Source organism: Pempheris klunzingeri, chromosome 21 (genome assembly GCF_042242105.1).
Source record: "Pempheris klunzingeri isolate RE-2024b chromosome 21, fPemKlu1.hap1, whole genome shotgun sequence".
In the NCBI taxonomy this organism is placed as follows: Eukaryota; Metazoa; Chordata; class Actinopteri; order Acropomatiformes; family Pempheridae; genus Pempheris; species Pempheris klunzingeri.
The window spans coordinates 14,561,334-14,577,559 of NC_092032.1; the positions used below are offsets into that span (position 1 = coordinate 14,561,334).

At 42.1% G+C, this 16,226-nt stretch overlaps 1 protein-coding gene across 1 annotated transcript in view; it reads right to left on the reverse strand.

The window, feature by feature from the left end:
- The window catches only part of cacnb2a (calcium channel, voltage-dependent, beta 2a), a 58,155-nt gene extending 43,494 nt beyond the window's left edge, over nt 1–14,661 (reverse strand). Inside the window, exons 1-2 of the mRNA XM_070853431.1 lie at nt 14,489–14,661; nt 12,635–12,727 (exon numbers count right to left, since the gene is read on the reverse strand). Coding sequence (XP_070709532.1) covers nt 12,635–12,727; nt 14,489–14,572 — 177 coding nt within the window. The 5' untranslated portion in view covers nt 14,573–14,661. The remainder of the gene's footprint in view (nt 1–12,634; nt 12,728–14,488) is intronic.
- Nucleotides 14,662–16,226: the final 1,565 nt, after the last annotated feature.

Here is a 16,226-nt window from a genome sequence, read left to right on the forward strand (position 1 = left end):
TTGATGTTGTAACTTTAGCGCCTCCAGCAGGTCAGAATATCTCAGCGTCTAATGAGTAGATTAGCATTAAATTTGGTGTCAACCATTTGGTGTGTTTTTTTATGATCCTCTGCCACCATGAGAATGACATTTTTGTTTTTCAATGAAAACACTTGATAATTTCTGGCTGGATTGCCATGAAATTTGGTACAGACACTTATATCCCCCTCAGAATGAGTAATTGTACTTTTTAACCAGCCCATCATAAGGTCAGAACTTTGACGTGTCCAATACTTTGGTTTATGACCTGCCAAACTAATGACATTCCCATCATCCTTAGCAGTACTTGAGCAAATTAGCAAATGTTAGCATGCTTAAGTCAATGCACTTGACTTACTCACTTGCTATGCCTAAGAACAGTGCCACAGACCGCTTAGACTCAATTAGCTGATTATAAAGCCACATTTTTATAAGCCACCTGTAAAAAGCATTGATGATTATTGAAAATGCAGAAGACTGCATGAAGATTTTTACACCATAGAAACATGATAAAATTTCTGCGCATTCAACTGGCTCTCTGGTGAGTTGCTGCATCATGGCAAGCAGGAAAGCCTAGAAAACAAAGTGGGGAACGGAGTCGGGCCTGCTGTCTTCAATTAGCTGAGTTTCCGTGAAGAGTGGCTGGGACTGGCCACTCAGCCTGTCAGACGGAGTCCCATCCGGCCGGGTCTCCGTGCTCCACATTCCATCCAGAGCGTAATTGTGTTCCGCCCCATTTAAGACGTAAAACGGCGGTTTGGCGCTCCATATTGGAAACATGTGAGAGGAGTGACACAGAAAGAGTGGCGAGTCATGGCAGCTGGGGTCCTCTCAGGGTCAGCACTGGCTACAGTTGCTGGACTGTGCTCTGTAAGCCAAAAACTCTGGTTTTAACAGTGCTCATTGTATCAATTTCAACATGCTTGGTTTTTGCACAGTAATTAAACACAAACACATGTTCCCTGTGATACTCCACCACACTGGTGGGCTGCTTTCATGCAAAAACCTTCCACATGAGGCTTAGACAGTCCAGTGTGGAGTATCAACAGCTGGTCCTACACTAATCCACTCATCAGTTAAATTAAAGCTTACTCAGTTGTACAGTAGATGTTGGTTCAGCCCACTGCAGCGTGAGTCACAGAAAAAAACCGATTGTGTAACCAAACGACAGCAGTCTGCACAGGACCTCTTGCATTTTTTTCCTTCTCTGCAACATCTGGGATGAAGTTGGAGTCCCACTTCAGAAGCTGGATGCTTCAAAGTCCACATTTCTAGACAGAATACATCATAATGGGCAAACAAGCCTTGGTCCCTTCTCAAAGGATCCTCCGAAGAAAAGCAGCCGTCTTTTGGCTGAATTCAGAGGACACAACTGGCGTATGACTTGCAGCCCTCAGTTGTTTCACTGAGCGTTAAGATAATCTTTGTTTACTCAAAAATCAGGGAACTTTACGTTAGCATTTAGTCTTAAGCTGGTTTTAGTGGCCAGGTGCTCATCGTTCACAGGCAAATGTGTTTATATGGGCTGAAACGGTTAGTTGGTTCAGCAATTAGTCAACTATAAAAGACTATTATGACTTGTTTAAGTAATTATTCAAATAAGAAAGTCAAATATCCCTAATTTCAGCTTGTAAATTGTGTGGATTTGGCCTTGGCCTTATTTGACGGTAAACTTGCTTGTTTTGTCCAAAACCTAAAAATACTAAATTTGATGGCATCATCTTGGCCTTTTATGAAATTGTGATGTGCCATTTTTCCCCCAAGTCATGATTGTGAACTATCATGAATTAGTTCCCTGCTAATATTTCCACTTTTCCACACAGGATAACTTCATGGTGATAATTCTGGAAATGTTTGACTTAACGAATTGAAGAGAGTTGCTTTGAAACGTAAGTGCACCATTAAACATTTGAGCCATAAATTCCACGTACTTACGTCACATAATGAGTATGCTCTCACACTATTAAACACACACAGACCTTTCTGTATTAACATATCACCGTTTTGGCCCACTGAGCTCAGAACATTTTGTCCAATGAGCTTTTGTCTCGATTCGGGAATGACGACATAACTCATTTCACACAGCGAAATAAAGAAATTGCACCTCATGAAAACTTTATTTCTGAGCCTTGGGGGTTTAAAGCATTTTCTTTCTGCATTGAAATGCCGTGTTTATGGATTCATGTGTGTGTGTGTGCCTGTGAGCAAAAGTGTAACGTGGCCATCTAGTGGTAAAACTCAATTAAAGAGAACTGTCTTCATCTGCAGTACTGAATGATTGTGTGGATGGGGAAAAAAACATGTCCTTATTTTTTGCATTGCTCCATTTGTGAACAGTGTGATATAGACTCTATTAAGCAGAAGGCATTCCTCTTCCTTTGAGCTATAAACACAGGAGTCTACAGAAACCAACCATGGCTGAATGACAGAATTAAGGATGCGAAGGGCAGCAGAGAAAAAAATGCCTGTATCATCAAATTTCCCATCTCAAGTCATACCTGTGAACATAAACACACCCACATTTTCCTCTCACTGCATTTCATTACACCCAACAGCCACCGTGGTCATATTCTCATAATGCACAGTCTTTAGATTCAACACACCACAACACAAAGGACAAATGAAATAAATCAGCAAAGCCCAATAAAGTGGAACAGTCAACAGAGCATGTGCCTGCAGTGTGAACCCTCTGTATTCAAAAAGATTACAACCTCAGCTCTCTGTCCATAACGCGGAATAAATATGAAATAAAAGATTTATAATGTCTGGCGGCATGCACAGCGAGAGCAGAGCTCTGCAGAAAACTGCCAGACCAGTGCTGCTGAAATATTTCAGCTAAATCCTGCAGCACTGGTTCAGGGTAGAGATCTAGCAGGGAACAGTGATCAACATCAAGGGAGAAAGCTGGCAGGCGTCCACCAACCGGTGCTTTGAAGCAACAATGACATTTTCAGTAAAGTTGTGCATGTATTGATGTAACACCTGCACAGATCATCTCTGAATTATTCATACAGTCTAACCCATCCTGGAGCGCTCATAATAAAGCACATTAAGCACATTAGTCCACACATGCTGGCGACCGTCGGCTTCATCAGCTTCTCTTAATCTCTCTCACGCACACTCTCTCCTCTAACCCCTGAGATAAATCGGCATCAGAGCCACTAACTCACATATGGAAGCTGTGCTCTCCGGCGATGGCCCAGCCCACAGCACGGCATGAAGGGGACAAGGGCGGGGAGAAACGGACGGCCGTCTCACAGGCTCCCCGTCAGGCAGCAGCATCCGCTCAGCCTCGGTCCATGCCTGCGCACGTGGCCCACACGGGTGCAGACCACCGAAAGGACGCAGATGAGATGACGAGGACGGACGAGATCCTTGACGGAGGAGTGAGCAGAGGGAGCAGTGGACTGAGGTAGCCACACCAGACCCCTACTTCTGTCCAACCGCCCCCCACATGCACGCCAAATCCCCCCCCGACTCAGAAACTCTCAGGATTCAAAAAGTCAGATTCTGCTGCCCCTTCCTCCTCCTCATCTTCTACCCATCTCCACACTGTTGCAGCAGAGTGTCCACGAGCTGGCAGAGAGGCGCACGTCTGAGCTTGACTGTACACCCCACCCCGAAATCTGTTAGCGCTCCGGCAGATCCTCTGGGCTGCCAAATCCTCTGCAGTGCTGCTGTGTGCTGTGACTGAGGAACAGTTGCAGGCTGGCACACACTGGTTCAGCTGCTGGTGGATTTAGACGCACTCATCATCACACACAAGTTCCTTCTCAGCATGGGAAGGAGGTGGAGTCCTGAGTGTCCTTTATTGACCGCTGTCCCTTGCTTCCTAATGGAGGACGCCGCCTTTACACTCCCCGCCTCTTCTCTCTCCTTTCATCTAAACGTTCAGTCTGCTTTAAAAGCTTGGCACACACACACTCCGGCTTTCTTCTTGACTTTTTAATTCTCCTTTCATCACAGATTTTTATCTCAGTCTTCACTTTTTTCTTTTATTTATTTTTTTGCTTTTGCATCATGATCAGTCTTCATTTGCATTGCATTACTGTCTCTGTTTGAGTGGTTGGGACGGAGGTTGAGACGGCTACTGGTTGCTGAAGAGACTGCGCTGTGCTTTCATGTTACAGAGGGACTCTCTGTGTATGCCTGTGTGTGTGTGTGTCTCGTGCAGAGAGGCGAGCAGCAGCACAACTCTGCCTGTGGTGCAGAGGGAGGCTGCTCACACAGTCAAACACAGAGTGCAAACACAGGGCTGGCGTGATTGTTTCTTCCTGTCACACACACCTCCTCTCCACTTTTGCCCTTCCCCACTGCGCTCAGGTGATTGAGTCCAGACCTACAAGCAGCCTCACTGCTGCGTCAGCCAGAGGTGCACATATTCTCTCTCTCTCTGCCTCAGTGTTCAGTGAAAGACACGCGTGTGAGGAGCTTTGGAGCTGTAATGCAAATGCTCAGCATGAATATGGACGTGTTTTTGAGTCTAATCTGGAAACAAGGGTGGTTGAGCACGAGCGCACAGCACGAGTGACGGACTGAATTTCAACGATTCAATAATACCCTTCGGCTTCTCCCCTGCAATACTTGCAAACAATTCCGAAACATGAACATTAAGATGATAGCATCCGTTCCTTGAAATTACAGGGTTTGTGACAGAAGTTAATCAGGATGCATCACAGCAAACACATTATGGCTTAGCTGCAGCTGTTCAATTGGGTTGATTTCAACACGAAGCCTAATTGATCTCAATTCAATAACATTTGCATAATTTTACCGAATGGTATAATGTGGTAGAGCAGTTGGTAATATTCTCACCTGCATTAATTATGTGTGGTTGGAAATGACTGGTAAACTACACATGTTGAGCACAAAGTTCAACAAATTTAAGTTAAATATTGCCTTTGAGATATGGTATTTGACATTAATGTTCTCGTCAGGCCTCTGTATATAAGCACTTATCTGTGGTCCTTTACCATAATCCTCCTGTTGTCACCCTCTTTCTTGCAGCCTCGTGTGCCAGTGTGCTCTGTCCTGCTGTAAAACTGTGCACAGCTGACTTTGTTGCTGAAGAGTCTAAAACTTGTCTCATAAAGAAAAGGGCAGCTTGTCTAATCTGCAGCAACACGCTCTCCATCAGTGTTGTTCCTCTGTATGAGATGCCACACAATCATTGGAGTTTGCCACCAGGAAAATAGCAGAAAATGATTTCTGCTGTCAGATAGAGCTGTATAGAGATAAAAGACTACATCAGCCATCTGTCACTACAAATCAAAAGTCACACACATTGTATTCGCCGGACAGGTACGCCTTATGGAGACAAAATATCTAGTGTCTAGTATCTAGAATCAGATTAGTATATAGTATCACATTTTACTGTTTAACTCTTAAAAAGGGATTGAAAGTATTTTATCTTTTTATTCAGGAACAATGTCCAAGTCATTTAGGTGTTCAAACTTGACTTAATTTTTCAAATATTATGCAAAATGCACTTTGTAATGACTTAGCATGTCCCCAGCGTGCCTGGACACCACCAAATTATGAGAAAGGTCGTCCTCTCTCTTTATCTCCTGCTCCATATTTCAGTAAATGTGTGTGAAAACGCTCCGTTTAGATTTGGCTGCCTTTATGATGTCATAAGAGGATCCAGTGATCATGTGATCTGCTAACACGAGGGTGTCGAGAAAATGAGAAAAAATGAAGTGACTTAACCCATGTAAACCTGTTCCAGTAGGACCCACAATTACAAGTAGGAACTTGAAAATTAGCAGAATAGAGGACCTTTAAGTTAGATTTTTTAATATTAAAGGGGAATTTTTACCATTTTTAGTAATCAAAGTATGTTTACAGGCCTTCTGGAGTACCACTCCATACGGACAACATTCATATGACGTGCTTTGTGTTCTGCTTGAGGTCAGGCTCATTAGCCACTACCAGCATTACACACCTAAATCTCCATATGAACTATCAGTGATTATGCTGCATTGTGGGTAATGTAGGCACCAGGTTTGATAAGGAAGAAGAATGCCTGGTTCCACTTTTAAAAACTTTAGGACAATGTTGTTAGTTTGGATTGCTGCTTGGTGTAGTACTCTTTTAAATAGAATACAAGTTAATACAGTTCATTTGAGGCTGAAATAGCTTTTGCTACTTAAAGGAATATTTACACATTTTGGGGATTTCCCAAAATTATTATTATTCAATTCCTTGAGAGTGTTAGAGTGTGAAAGTGTGTAACATTGAAATAGAAATATGGCACACACATAGAAAAAGGAAGCCTTGTCTTTCCTTAAGCTTTATTTGTGTATCCACACAAATAAAGTGTTTATTTTGCCTTTATTTTGCTTGGCATCTCCCACTTATTAGTTTTTTCCTACACTCACACCATACTGCAGTAGTGAGTATAAGGTCTAAGGGGCACAGTGTTGTTTTGGTGAACACAGGCAGCATTCAGGACTCGAGTGGCCCTTTGCAGATGGTGTGTAGCCTGTTGTAAAGCTTTGTGCTCATCAGTGATAGTATCGAATCTATATATCTCCCGCTCAGCTCTGACAGACACTCAGCTCAACGTAAATCTGGCACCATCTTTCATCAACATTGAAGCTTGTTCAGTTTACTGCCAATAATTCACAGCCTGACATGTGTCTGCTGTGATGGAGAGGCCTCATTACAAACAGAGAGAGGTGCACCTTACAGTGAGAAGGGAATCCTATCTATCAGGTAAGCTGTCGGAGCCTGTCCCCCTTTGAGAAGTAATCATCACTCAGTTGCTACTGATGCCATAAAACAAAAAAAAAATGTTTGCAAACTAAAATGCTACTGTTTAATTTTAGTTAATTATGCTTTCTGGACCCACACCGGAGATCATTTTCTCAAAAAATGCATCCCCTCCTGCCACCACATCTCTTAAATTAGCATGTTGTTATCCACAAGCACATGGAAACCAACTGTGAGAAAGTAAGTGATGCAACAGAGGAAGACTGAGAATGAAAATGACATTATCTGTTCTCCCCCTTAGGTCTTCATTACCACCCAGAGGACAATATCAATCACTCAAAGAGGCAGCAGACACCTGAAGACAAGAGCAAGCTTCCAAGGAGCTAATTAAATGTATCCATCTTGTGATTAAAATAAAAAAAACATGCAGTGCTGCGAATAACTTTCGGTTACCTTCCAGTCAGTTTATGAAGTCTTGTGGCATTTGAGGATTGCGTATATAGTTTAGAAATATGGCTTAAACACTGGACAGCTGAATCCTGGATTGTCCGAAAGTAAATTGGCAACTATTCTGATAATGCCACACATCATCTTAACTGTATGATATGATAGTTAACTGAAAACCTTTGGGTTTTGGATGGTTTCCTCGACAAAACAAGCAAGGAGACGTCTCCTTGGACTTCAGGTAATTGTGATTGTTTTCTTTTTTTTTACAATTGTCTGACATTTTATGGTTAACAGTTAAAGTATTAATTGAGAAAACATCATCGATAATGAAAATAATCGCCAGTTGCAACCCTACTTATGAGCAAAACAACTGAAGCAACTACATAAAATCTCCAGCAGCACTCTCGTTCATTTCATGTCATGGCTTACTATCAAAATATGAGCGGTAATCACTAAAAATTCAGGAACTGATCAGCAGCAGTTTTCCTCAAATCAGAGGTTTGGAGAAGGACTGTAACATCCATCCTTATAACCTACTACGATGTCTCATATAGCATGTTGCTGGATGTTATTTCAATGTTAGACTCTGATCACTCATAATAATAGCAGAGAGCGCTGACCTTGTCCACCAGGGGGGCAGTGCATAAACACAGTGCCAAATTGATTTAGCCTTTACAGTAGCGCAGCAGGGTGGGGCGAGTGTGGAGGCAGAAAAACTTGTGTGTGATTCTGCTCACTGTGAACACAAGACACTAACATTTTGCCTGTATATGTGATGTATGTGTCACCTTTGCTTGTTACTTAAAATTATTTATTTATTGTTTAAACAGTAAAACATATGTATAAAAGAAGAAACTTCCTGAGTGCCTCAAGTATGAAATGTCAGATGCTGAAATCTTTAGCTCCTTCATCATGATCAGGAGGGATTTAGAGCCCAAACACAGATTTTATACCTTGATTTGGTAACTGCTGCAACAGAACTGTAAACTCACCCTGCACTCATTTCTTTTGCCACTAGATGGCAGTCTGGTGCTTCTAGGACGGCTGGCAGAGCAGCAGTGCTGTCCACGTTTTAACGATTCCACATTTACAGTGTTTAGCTCCATGCATCATTACAGCAGTTTGATGCCAGAAAACACATATGGCTCTCCAGAAATATCTACTGCTGGAAAACTATGACATATGTTGCTCAAAGTTCAGACAAAGGTCTGCAAGGTTAATGTTACACATTTCCAAGATTTCCAGTGGCAGCTTCTCTGTACCACTAAAGCATGTCACTGGTATCTGTTACATAAAAAGTCATGTGTTGCCAGTTCTGATAAGTATCAGGGTCAATAATAAGCTCTTTGCATCACCCCTTCTCTCCATTAAGAAAATAATCTAACGGATGATGAAAAGGAAAAATTCCTGCAATCAAGCGGGAGAATGACAAGGGGTTTCCTGCCCTCACCACACCCTCTCAGACAGCCTTTCATCACCACATCTATTTCTCCAGCCTGAATGTACAGACGGAGCAGACAGAGAGGGCCGAACTGCAACAATGCACCATGGGACAACAAGGCTGCTGCAGTGGGAGACATCAAGACATGCTGTTCTATAGAGATGGAGGTGAAACAGACAGAGGGAGGTGGGCGATGCAGAGCCTGGTGCAACCATTTACATAAACATAACAAGTGTGGGAAGCAGCAGGAGGTTAATTATGACGTAATGCTCAGCGAGTTATGCAAATCAATAACAATATCGTGTCAAATGCAGCAAAAATATCACAAAAGTTATCCTATGTTGACTTGATTCCGTCATTTTATTACATCATGATGATTCATCGTTGCATTTGTTGGTTCCCCTTTACTTCCTTCAAATTTAAGCTTCTCTTTATGTGGGACATGTCACTTACAGAGGTTATTTCAACTTGAAATCATCTGGCGTCTTATATATAATATCTTTATGAAAGCCAGAGGGCGAACTGACATCCTCAGCTGGAGCTCATCACCATCGGACCATTTCTCAGCCACGAATACAAAAAGGCGATCAGACATTCATCATTAGAGATCCAACTTTTTGGAGCAGCCTGCCAGAAGAAACTACTCCTGCAAAGACAGTGTCTTTTTTTAAATTCCCCACTTAGGATGAATGTTTGTAGACTTGCTTTTAAGCAGCTCTTCCACTCCTGTTTAATCCTGTTGTTTGCTCTGAGCTTTGTTTCTCACTCTTTGCAAAGCACTTTGTTAACTCTGTTTTTAGTGCGCTATATAAAGAAAGTTTATTATTATTCAGGGTCACGGGGGGCTGGATCGTTTCCCATGATGCACTAGGCACGAGGCAGACTCTCTAAACACATTGCCGGTCTACATTTGGACAGTCACTCACATTTACACCTATAGGCAGTTTCCAATGTGACCAGGAAAAAAAACAGCACTCTGTGTGTTAAAGGAGAAGATTGAAGGCACTCCTGTGACTATAAGCTAAAGATGAAGCCATAGCTAGCAGCTGGTTAGCTTAGCTTAGCATAGAGACTGGAAACAGGTGGAAACAGATAGCCTGACTGTGTCAAACTCCACCTATCAGCACCAGCAGAACTCACTAATTGGCACATGTAATATATCTTGTTTGCAATAACCAAAGTGTAAAAATGCCACTTGGACAAGAACAGTAAAAAGCACGTTGTCATATTTACACATTATAAATGGAATCTGTGAGCTTTAGAGATGCTAGTAAGTGGTTTTGGTTCCCTTTAGACAGGGCCAGGCTAGCTGTTTCCCCTTGTTTCCAGTCTTTATGCTAAGCTAAGCTAAGCGGCTGCTGGCTTGTATATTTAGCAGGCAGACATGAAAGAGGCATCAAACTCTTGGCAAGAAAGCAAATAACTCCGTTTCCCAAGAAGTCCAACTACGCCTTTAACTAAGCATGAGGTGAACAGATATATCAGCTTTCATCAGCTTGATGCTGAAACATCTGTTTTTCTACCTCATGAGAAATGGGTTGACGTAAATGTCTGGACTGTAAAAGGAAGGCCGCTAAAACAATGATGCAGCAATCAGCATGATGACAGATGGACGATGCACCACAAATCACAAAAAAAATGTGCCCTCAATGAGACCGTTTCTTTGCTTACACTGCAGAACCGAACCACCTCCGCATGAATATAAATAAACCATCCACCTGATGCTGAAGTTTGTTTGCGGACAAATCTGTGACAGCTCTGCCCTTCGTCCTTCTCAATGGAGAGCTGAGCTCCGGTTCAACACTGATCTCGCTACTCCCACGGCTGAGCGGTCTGGTCTGGCCTGGACCTCCACCCTTCCCAGCCTCCTCCATACTCCCCCGGGCATCAGGCCACGACCACAGGGAACGTCTCTCATCTTCTCTCTCTCAACCTACTCACTGTCTGCCCTCTGCCCTCTATCTGTAGCAACATGAGTCATTCTGTCTTTTCGGAGCAGTTTATATGCAGTTACTGGAAAAGTCGTTGTTATGATGCTCAGAGCTGCGGCGGATCGATCACACAGCGACCTTAGCTCTTCCTAAGACGCCTACGGGAATGCCCGAACCGTGAGGCACAAAAACAGCGGGTCAGACAGGAGGGAGAGCAAAACAAAACATACAAAAGATCATTCCGAAATATCTTAAATCCTGTCATGCTGACATTCTTTAGAAAACAGCAACTCTGACTGCTGACGGCGAGAAGAGAAATGCTAAAACAAAGAAACGAGAACGCAGTGACAGATTGATGAATACGCAGTGAGGTAACCACACAAAGGTTAGTTTTATGCTTTCCCGGAATGGTGATAGTTCAGATTGAGATCCTACGCCCTCATTCTTCTGTGAAAAGTGAAAATAATCACAGGCAGTATGATTGAGCACAAGGGCGAGGAAAATAAGGTCAGATTAAAACTGCAGTTATGATAACACAAATGAAAAACAGTATTTACGTTATTATCCAAACAGAGGAGAAGTTACTGGAAGGTCTGCTATTTCTGGGGCCCTCTCGCGTCAAATATCTAAAAGAGGATATTTGTGCTCGGCATGCGAGGGCCTCACTGACCCCGACACACATCACTCCTCCACTCTCCCCACATCCCTCTAGTGTCTCTTACTTTAATGGCCTCTCATTTCTGTAGGATGTGGTGTGACGTTGCGGACAGACGCTCGCTCTCGGCATAATTGAGTTTATCTGCGATGGCTCAGGCTGGAGGGGAACTCCTCATTTGGGGACGGGACTGTGGGAATGAGCACCAGCTCCCAAGGGTGGCGGTGAAATGAAGCAATTTCTCACTATGTAACTGCCGTTGAGCTGTAACGCTCACGATAGCAGCTCATTCAGAAGCTGTCCGCGACCTTGAGACGAAGCAGACAGCAGACCGGGAGGTGGCGTCTTGCTCTGATCTCCTCCAGCTTGCCGTCGCTCTGCCAAAGACGAGGCGGTGTGCGCCTCCTCCAAAAAAGGCAGAAACATTTAGGCAGGGGCTCGCATCCTTAACCCGGCCCATCCTGTCCCTTGCAGGTCTGCTCAACAAAGACCAGACACGGCGAGTGTGTACCTCGCCGGGTCTGCTTTATAACAGGCCACTGTGTCGCTGCTGAATAACAGCACAGAGGATGCAGCTCAGAGGAGAGGCCTCCACTTAACATACTGTACCCAGCAGTGTTTATAGAGGCTTTCACTGCAATGCACATCTCATCCCTGATGGATGATGATGACTGAGGCCCGGGCACTTATGCCAGTCTGCATTTACAGGCAGGGATTTACTCACACAAGTGTTACATTCCTGAATGAGGCGACTGAAGCCAGGAAATTTAATTACTCTTTATGAAGTTCTTGGTGCACAGGATGGTCAGGTACACCTCCTGTGTATGTGGTTAAAACAGAACTGTGTCCTGAAGCAGGAGAAAACTGCTCTCCCTGTATCTTGGTGTACTGTCCACAGACGGTGGCACCATTTTCCTTCACAAGGTGGTGAAAAACTGTATTTTTCCCTATTTATCCAACAGCTGTAGAAAGATAACAAGATGAGATGTGGTTGAGAGAGATGGGGAAGGAAATGTAACAAAGGTCCCTCACCAGGTCATTTCTGTTGACAATTATTTCATCATCTGGATCAATCAATTGGTTATTTGTTCCAAAAATGTCTGAAAAGTGTAAAAAAAATGTTGATAACTGTTTCCCAAAGCACAAGATGAGGTCCTGAAATGTTTTGTTTGGTCCACCACCCAAAAATATTCAGTTCAATTGTCATTGAGGACAAAAGAAACCAGAAAATATTCACATTTGAGATGCAAAAATCTGAAAATTTGGACATTTTGTCTTGAAAAATGACTCAAAACAATGAATCGATTATCAAAATAGTTGGTGATAAAACTAATGGGTGACAACTAATCGACTAATCAACAAATCGTTGCAGCTCTGCTCTTAATCCCTCAGTTACTGGGTGAGCTAAAGTCGAGGTACCGTCCTTACCTGGCGAACAAGGCTGTTGGTTGTGGTGTCGGATGAGGTGCTGCCATCTGAACCTTTAAATCGACCTTTTCTTCGAGCTCCTTTGCCATGAGACTGAGGAGAGTCAAAAAGGAAAGAGTGCCATGGTTAAAGCTGTAAAATTCTGTTATGTTCTTCATTTACTACTTGCATTTTTGTTCCTTTTGTCAAGAGATCTCCTGTAAACACGGCTCCAATGTAAGAGATAATAAATTCACAGTCCTCATTCTGGGTCAGAGAAGAGTTAGAAAAATCAAGCGTTGATCTTCCAACAAGGACTGCAACCGACAAGTATTCTTATCAATCAAATCAAGAGAATCATCTACAGATGAATCTATAATGAAAGTAATCTTTGATTGCAGCCCTTAAACTATTTAACAGAAACCAAACCGTCACTGATTATTTGTCTGTCAGTGCGCTGATCAATGAATCGGCTACTGTTTCAGCTCTACTGCCAACGTCAGTCTGCTTTAATGCAAACCTCCCTCTCTGAGCTGCCTTGGACAGTGTTTCGATGCTGAGCTGCAGTGGAGTGGAGGGGATAATGACACAGGGAGGGAATTCTTAGTTCATTGAAGCCTCATATGAGCTTTCAGCTGAACTTGAAAATGTATTTTCACAGGAAAGACTGGATCTGTCCTCCATTTCTCCCACTGTAATCATGTTAAGATGAGATCTCCCTGCATCGGGGTGAAGAGGGGGAACAATTACAAACCTCTTTCAAAGTGCGCACGGCTACCTGAGCACTGTTTTAACACAGACCTGGAAAAAAAAAGTTGAGACTATCCTTTAAGTGTAAGCTTGACTGTTTAATGAGTTAAGTGCAGCTTTCAGTCTTTTATTTGAAGTGTTGTATTATGACAGGTGTCATAAATACGGCGGTGATTATGTAGGTGGTCTCCAGTTTGCAAGCTGATATGATGAGGGGCTGGAAAAGTAAAGCTCCCATCAGCTCAAGTGCTCGTACGGCACGGGTTGCCAGTGGCAACAGAAAAACAGAAATTCATTTCAAATCTGACTTTTATTCCAGCCTGTTCCCTCGAGACATGTTAATCATGCATATAAAAAGGGAGAGAAATAGAGAGATTATGAGTGGTTCTGCCCAAAGTGAGTCAGAGAGAGAACAGAATGGGGTTTGATGGAAATAACGTAAAACATGTTGAACAAATGCACTTTACTGCAGGACAATGATAATGTAGAACCCACTCTTACCTGCAGCGTGAACATCCCCTGTTAACAGATGTTTTCATAGATTTAAACAGTAACCAATTCACATGAGTATTGTTTTGAGGTACAGGTCCTTGAATTGTTCATTTTTATTCTACACTAGGTTATACTTCTGCTTTACTACATTTCAGAATAAAATATTGCACTTTTAATCCAGTATACTGATCTGACAGCTAGAGCCGCTTCATCTTTCATTCAAAAGATTTGCATGTGAATGAATTGTTAAAAAAAAATACTTCTACTTCCACCAGCCACACCATTAAAAAAAGCTGCTTTCATGTCAAAGCATCAACAGAAAGTACACAATGAGTAGTTTTATTTTGAAGTACATATAGCTAAGAGGTAAGAAAGAATTCAGCCATTAACATGTACTGGTGCTATTGGTACTTTTACATAAGTGAAGGAACACTTCCTCCACTGATGGACTAAAAGGGTTTTATATGGATAAATGTTAAAAACTCCAGAAAAGTGTGACCAAGAACGCAGTCAAATATTCAAGCTTTCCTGATATTGACTGTAGACCAAGATGAAACCATTAGATAAAGAAATATGTACAGCAACACTGAGTGACATTCACCAGGTCGACACCATGTTTTAAAATCTACTTACTTGTAACATTGGATGTTCCAGCGAGTCCATGTGTTTGTCCAGAGGTGTTGCTGCGCTTGTTTCTGGAGTATAACTGACGACCATTACAACATTTGTTGAAAGCAAATGTTCAGTAAAACCTCTCGGCTTGGACAGACTGCCCAGATGTGTCCAAGATAAAAGATAAAGTGCATCTTTTTAAATTATTATTTAGCCCCAGTCACCGGCTCACGTAGCTCCTGCTGCTGCTGCTGCTCCTCCTGCTGCTAAACAGGCACCGCCAATCTTCAAGTTTGAGACAGGAGAGTTTAAGGAGGAGCTTGAGCGGAAGAGGTTTGCGGGGCACTTTTCCGCCAGTTTCGATGATGATGGTTTGAATTGTTGGATATTATAGCCTTCGGCATCACAGAGCCTCCTCATCGGTGCCCTCCTACAAACACTGGCTGAGAGCTCTTTTGCGCCGCGCGTCCTCATCCACCGCCAACACTTCTGCCTCCATCCTGCACAGAGGACATCAACACCAGCCTCCGAAATACATGTTTAAGAGCTTTTTTTAAACTCTGCACTGACGAAAATGGACAAGTGGGGAACAAATTCGCAGTGGTTTAATGTTACTGAGTACATTTACTCAAGTACCGTATTTCAGTACAAGTTTGAAGTATTTGTACTTGAAGTATTCACTTCTGCTCCACCACAGTTCAGAAGAAAATAATTAGTTTTTTCCCTCCACTACATTGATCTGACAGCTTACTGTACAGATAAAGACTTCTGCATTCAAAACACAGCCTCCTAAGTTCTTATTAGATATGATGTTTTGTTATAAAGTAAACCACCCAGCAGAAATGATGAATCAGTAGACTGATAATATTAATTGACAAGCTTCTCAAATGTGAGGATTTGCTGCTTTTTCTTTTAATTATATATACATACATACGTACATATGTATGTATGTGTATATATACACATACATACATATATACACACACACACACACACACACATATATATATATATACACATACATACATACACATATATATATATATATATATATATATACACACACACACATATATATACATATACACATACATATATATATATATACACATATACATATACACATACATATATATATACACACACACACACACGTATGTATATATATATATATATATATATATATATATATATATATATATATATATTCTAAATCATTGTGAGGACTTGACAATATTTGGCAGACTTTACAAATTAGTGGAGAAAATAATCATTAGTTGCAGTTCCATACAAAATGAGCACCACCTAAGCCAACTACAGCAGTTAAATCCTGCTTTTGTCAAAATGCATGAATCATAATAATCTAATGATATGATAGATCGTAGTACATGTGATAAAGTGGGTGAGCGCTCATTTCTCCTCACCACTTGTCCCTGGACATGTTCATGGTACATTCTACTTTCTGTTTTCCTTATGTGTGTTTTTCTTTAATTTAACCAGGCCAGTGAAACATTAAGGAACATACTATCCCGGGTTTGTTTGTGTCATTAGGTTACAGTTTACATCTAGTGCATGAAGGATTAAAGTAAAACACAGTTTAGTTCAGTTGTTCTTTCTTAAGTTGCAGGTAAAATGTGGTTCAATTGTTCCTTCCTTTGTTTATAGGCCTACTTACCTTTGTTTGTTCTGGCTCACCATGCAGGTGTAGTGTTTGGAGAGGAGGCCGGCCCAGCACTTCCCCAATTTAAGGTGTTGGTGA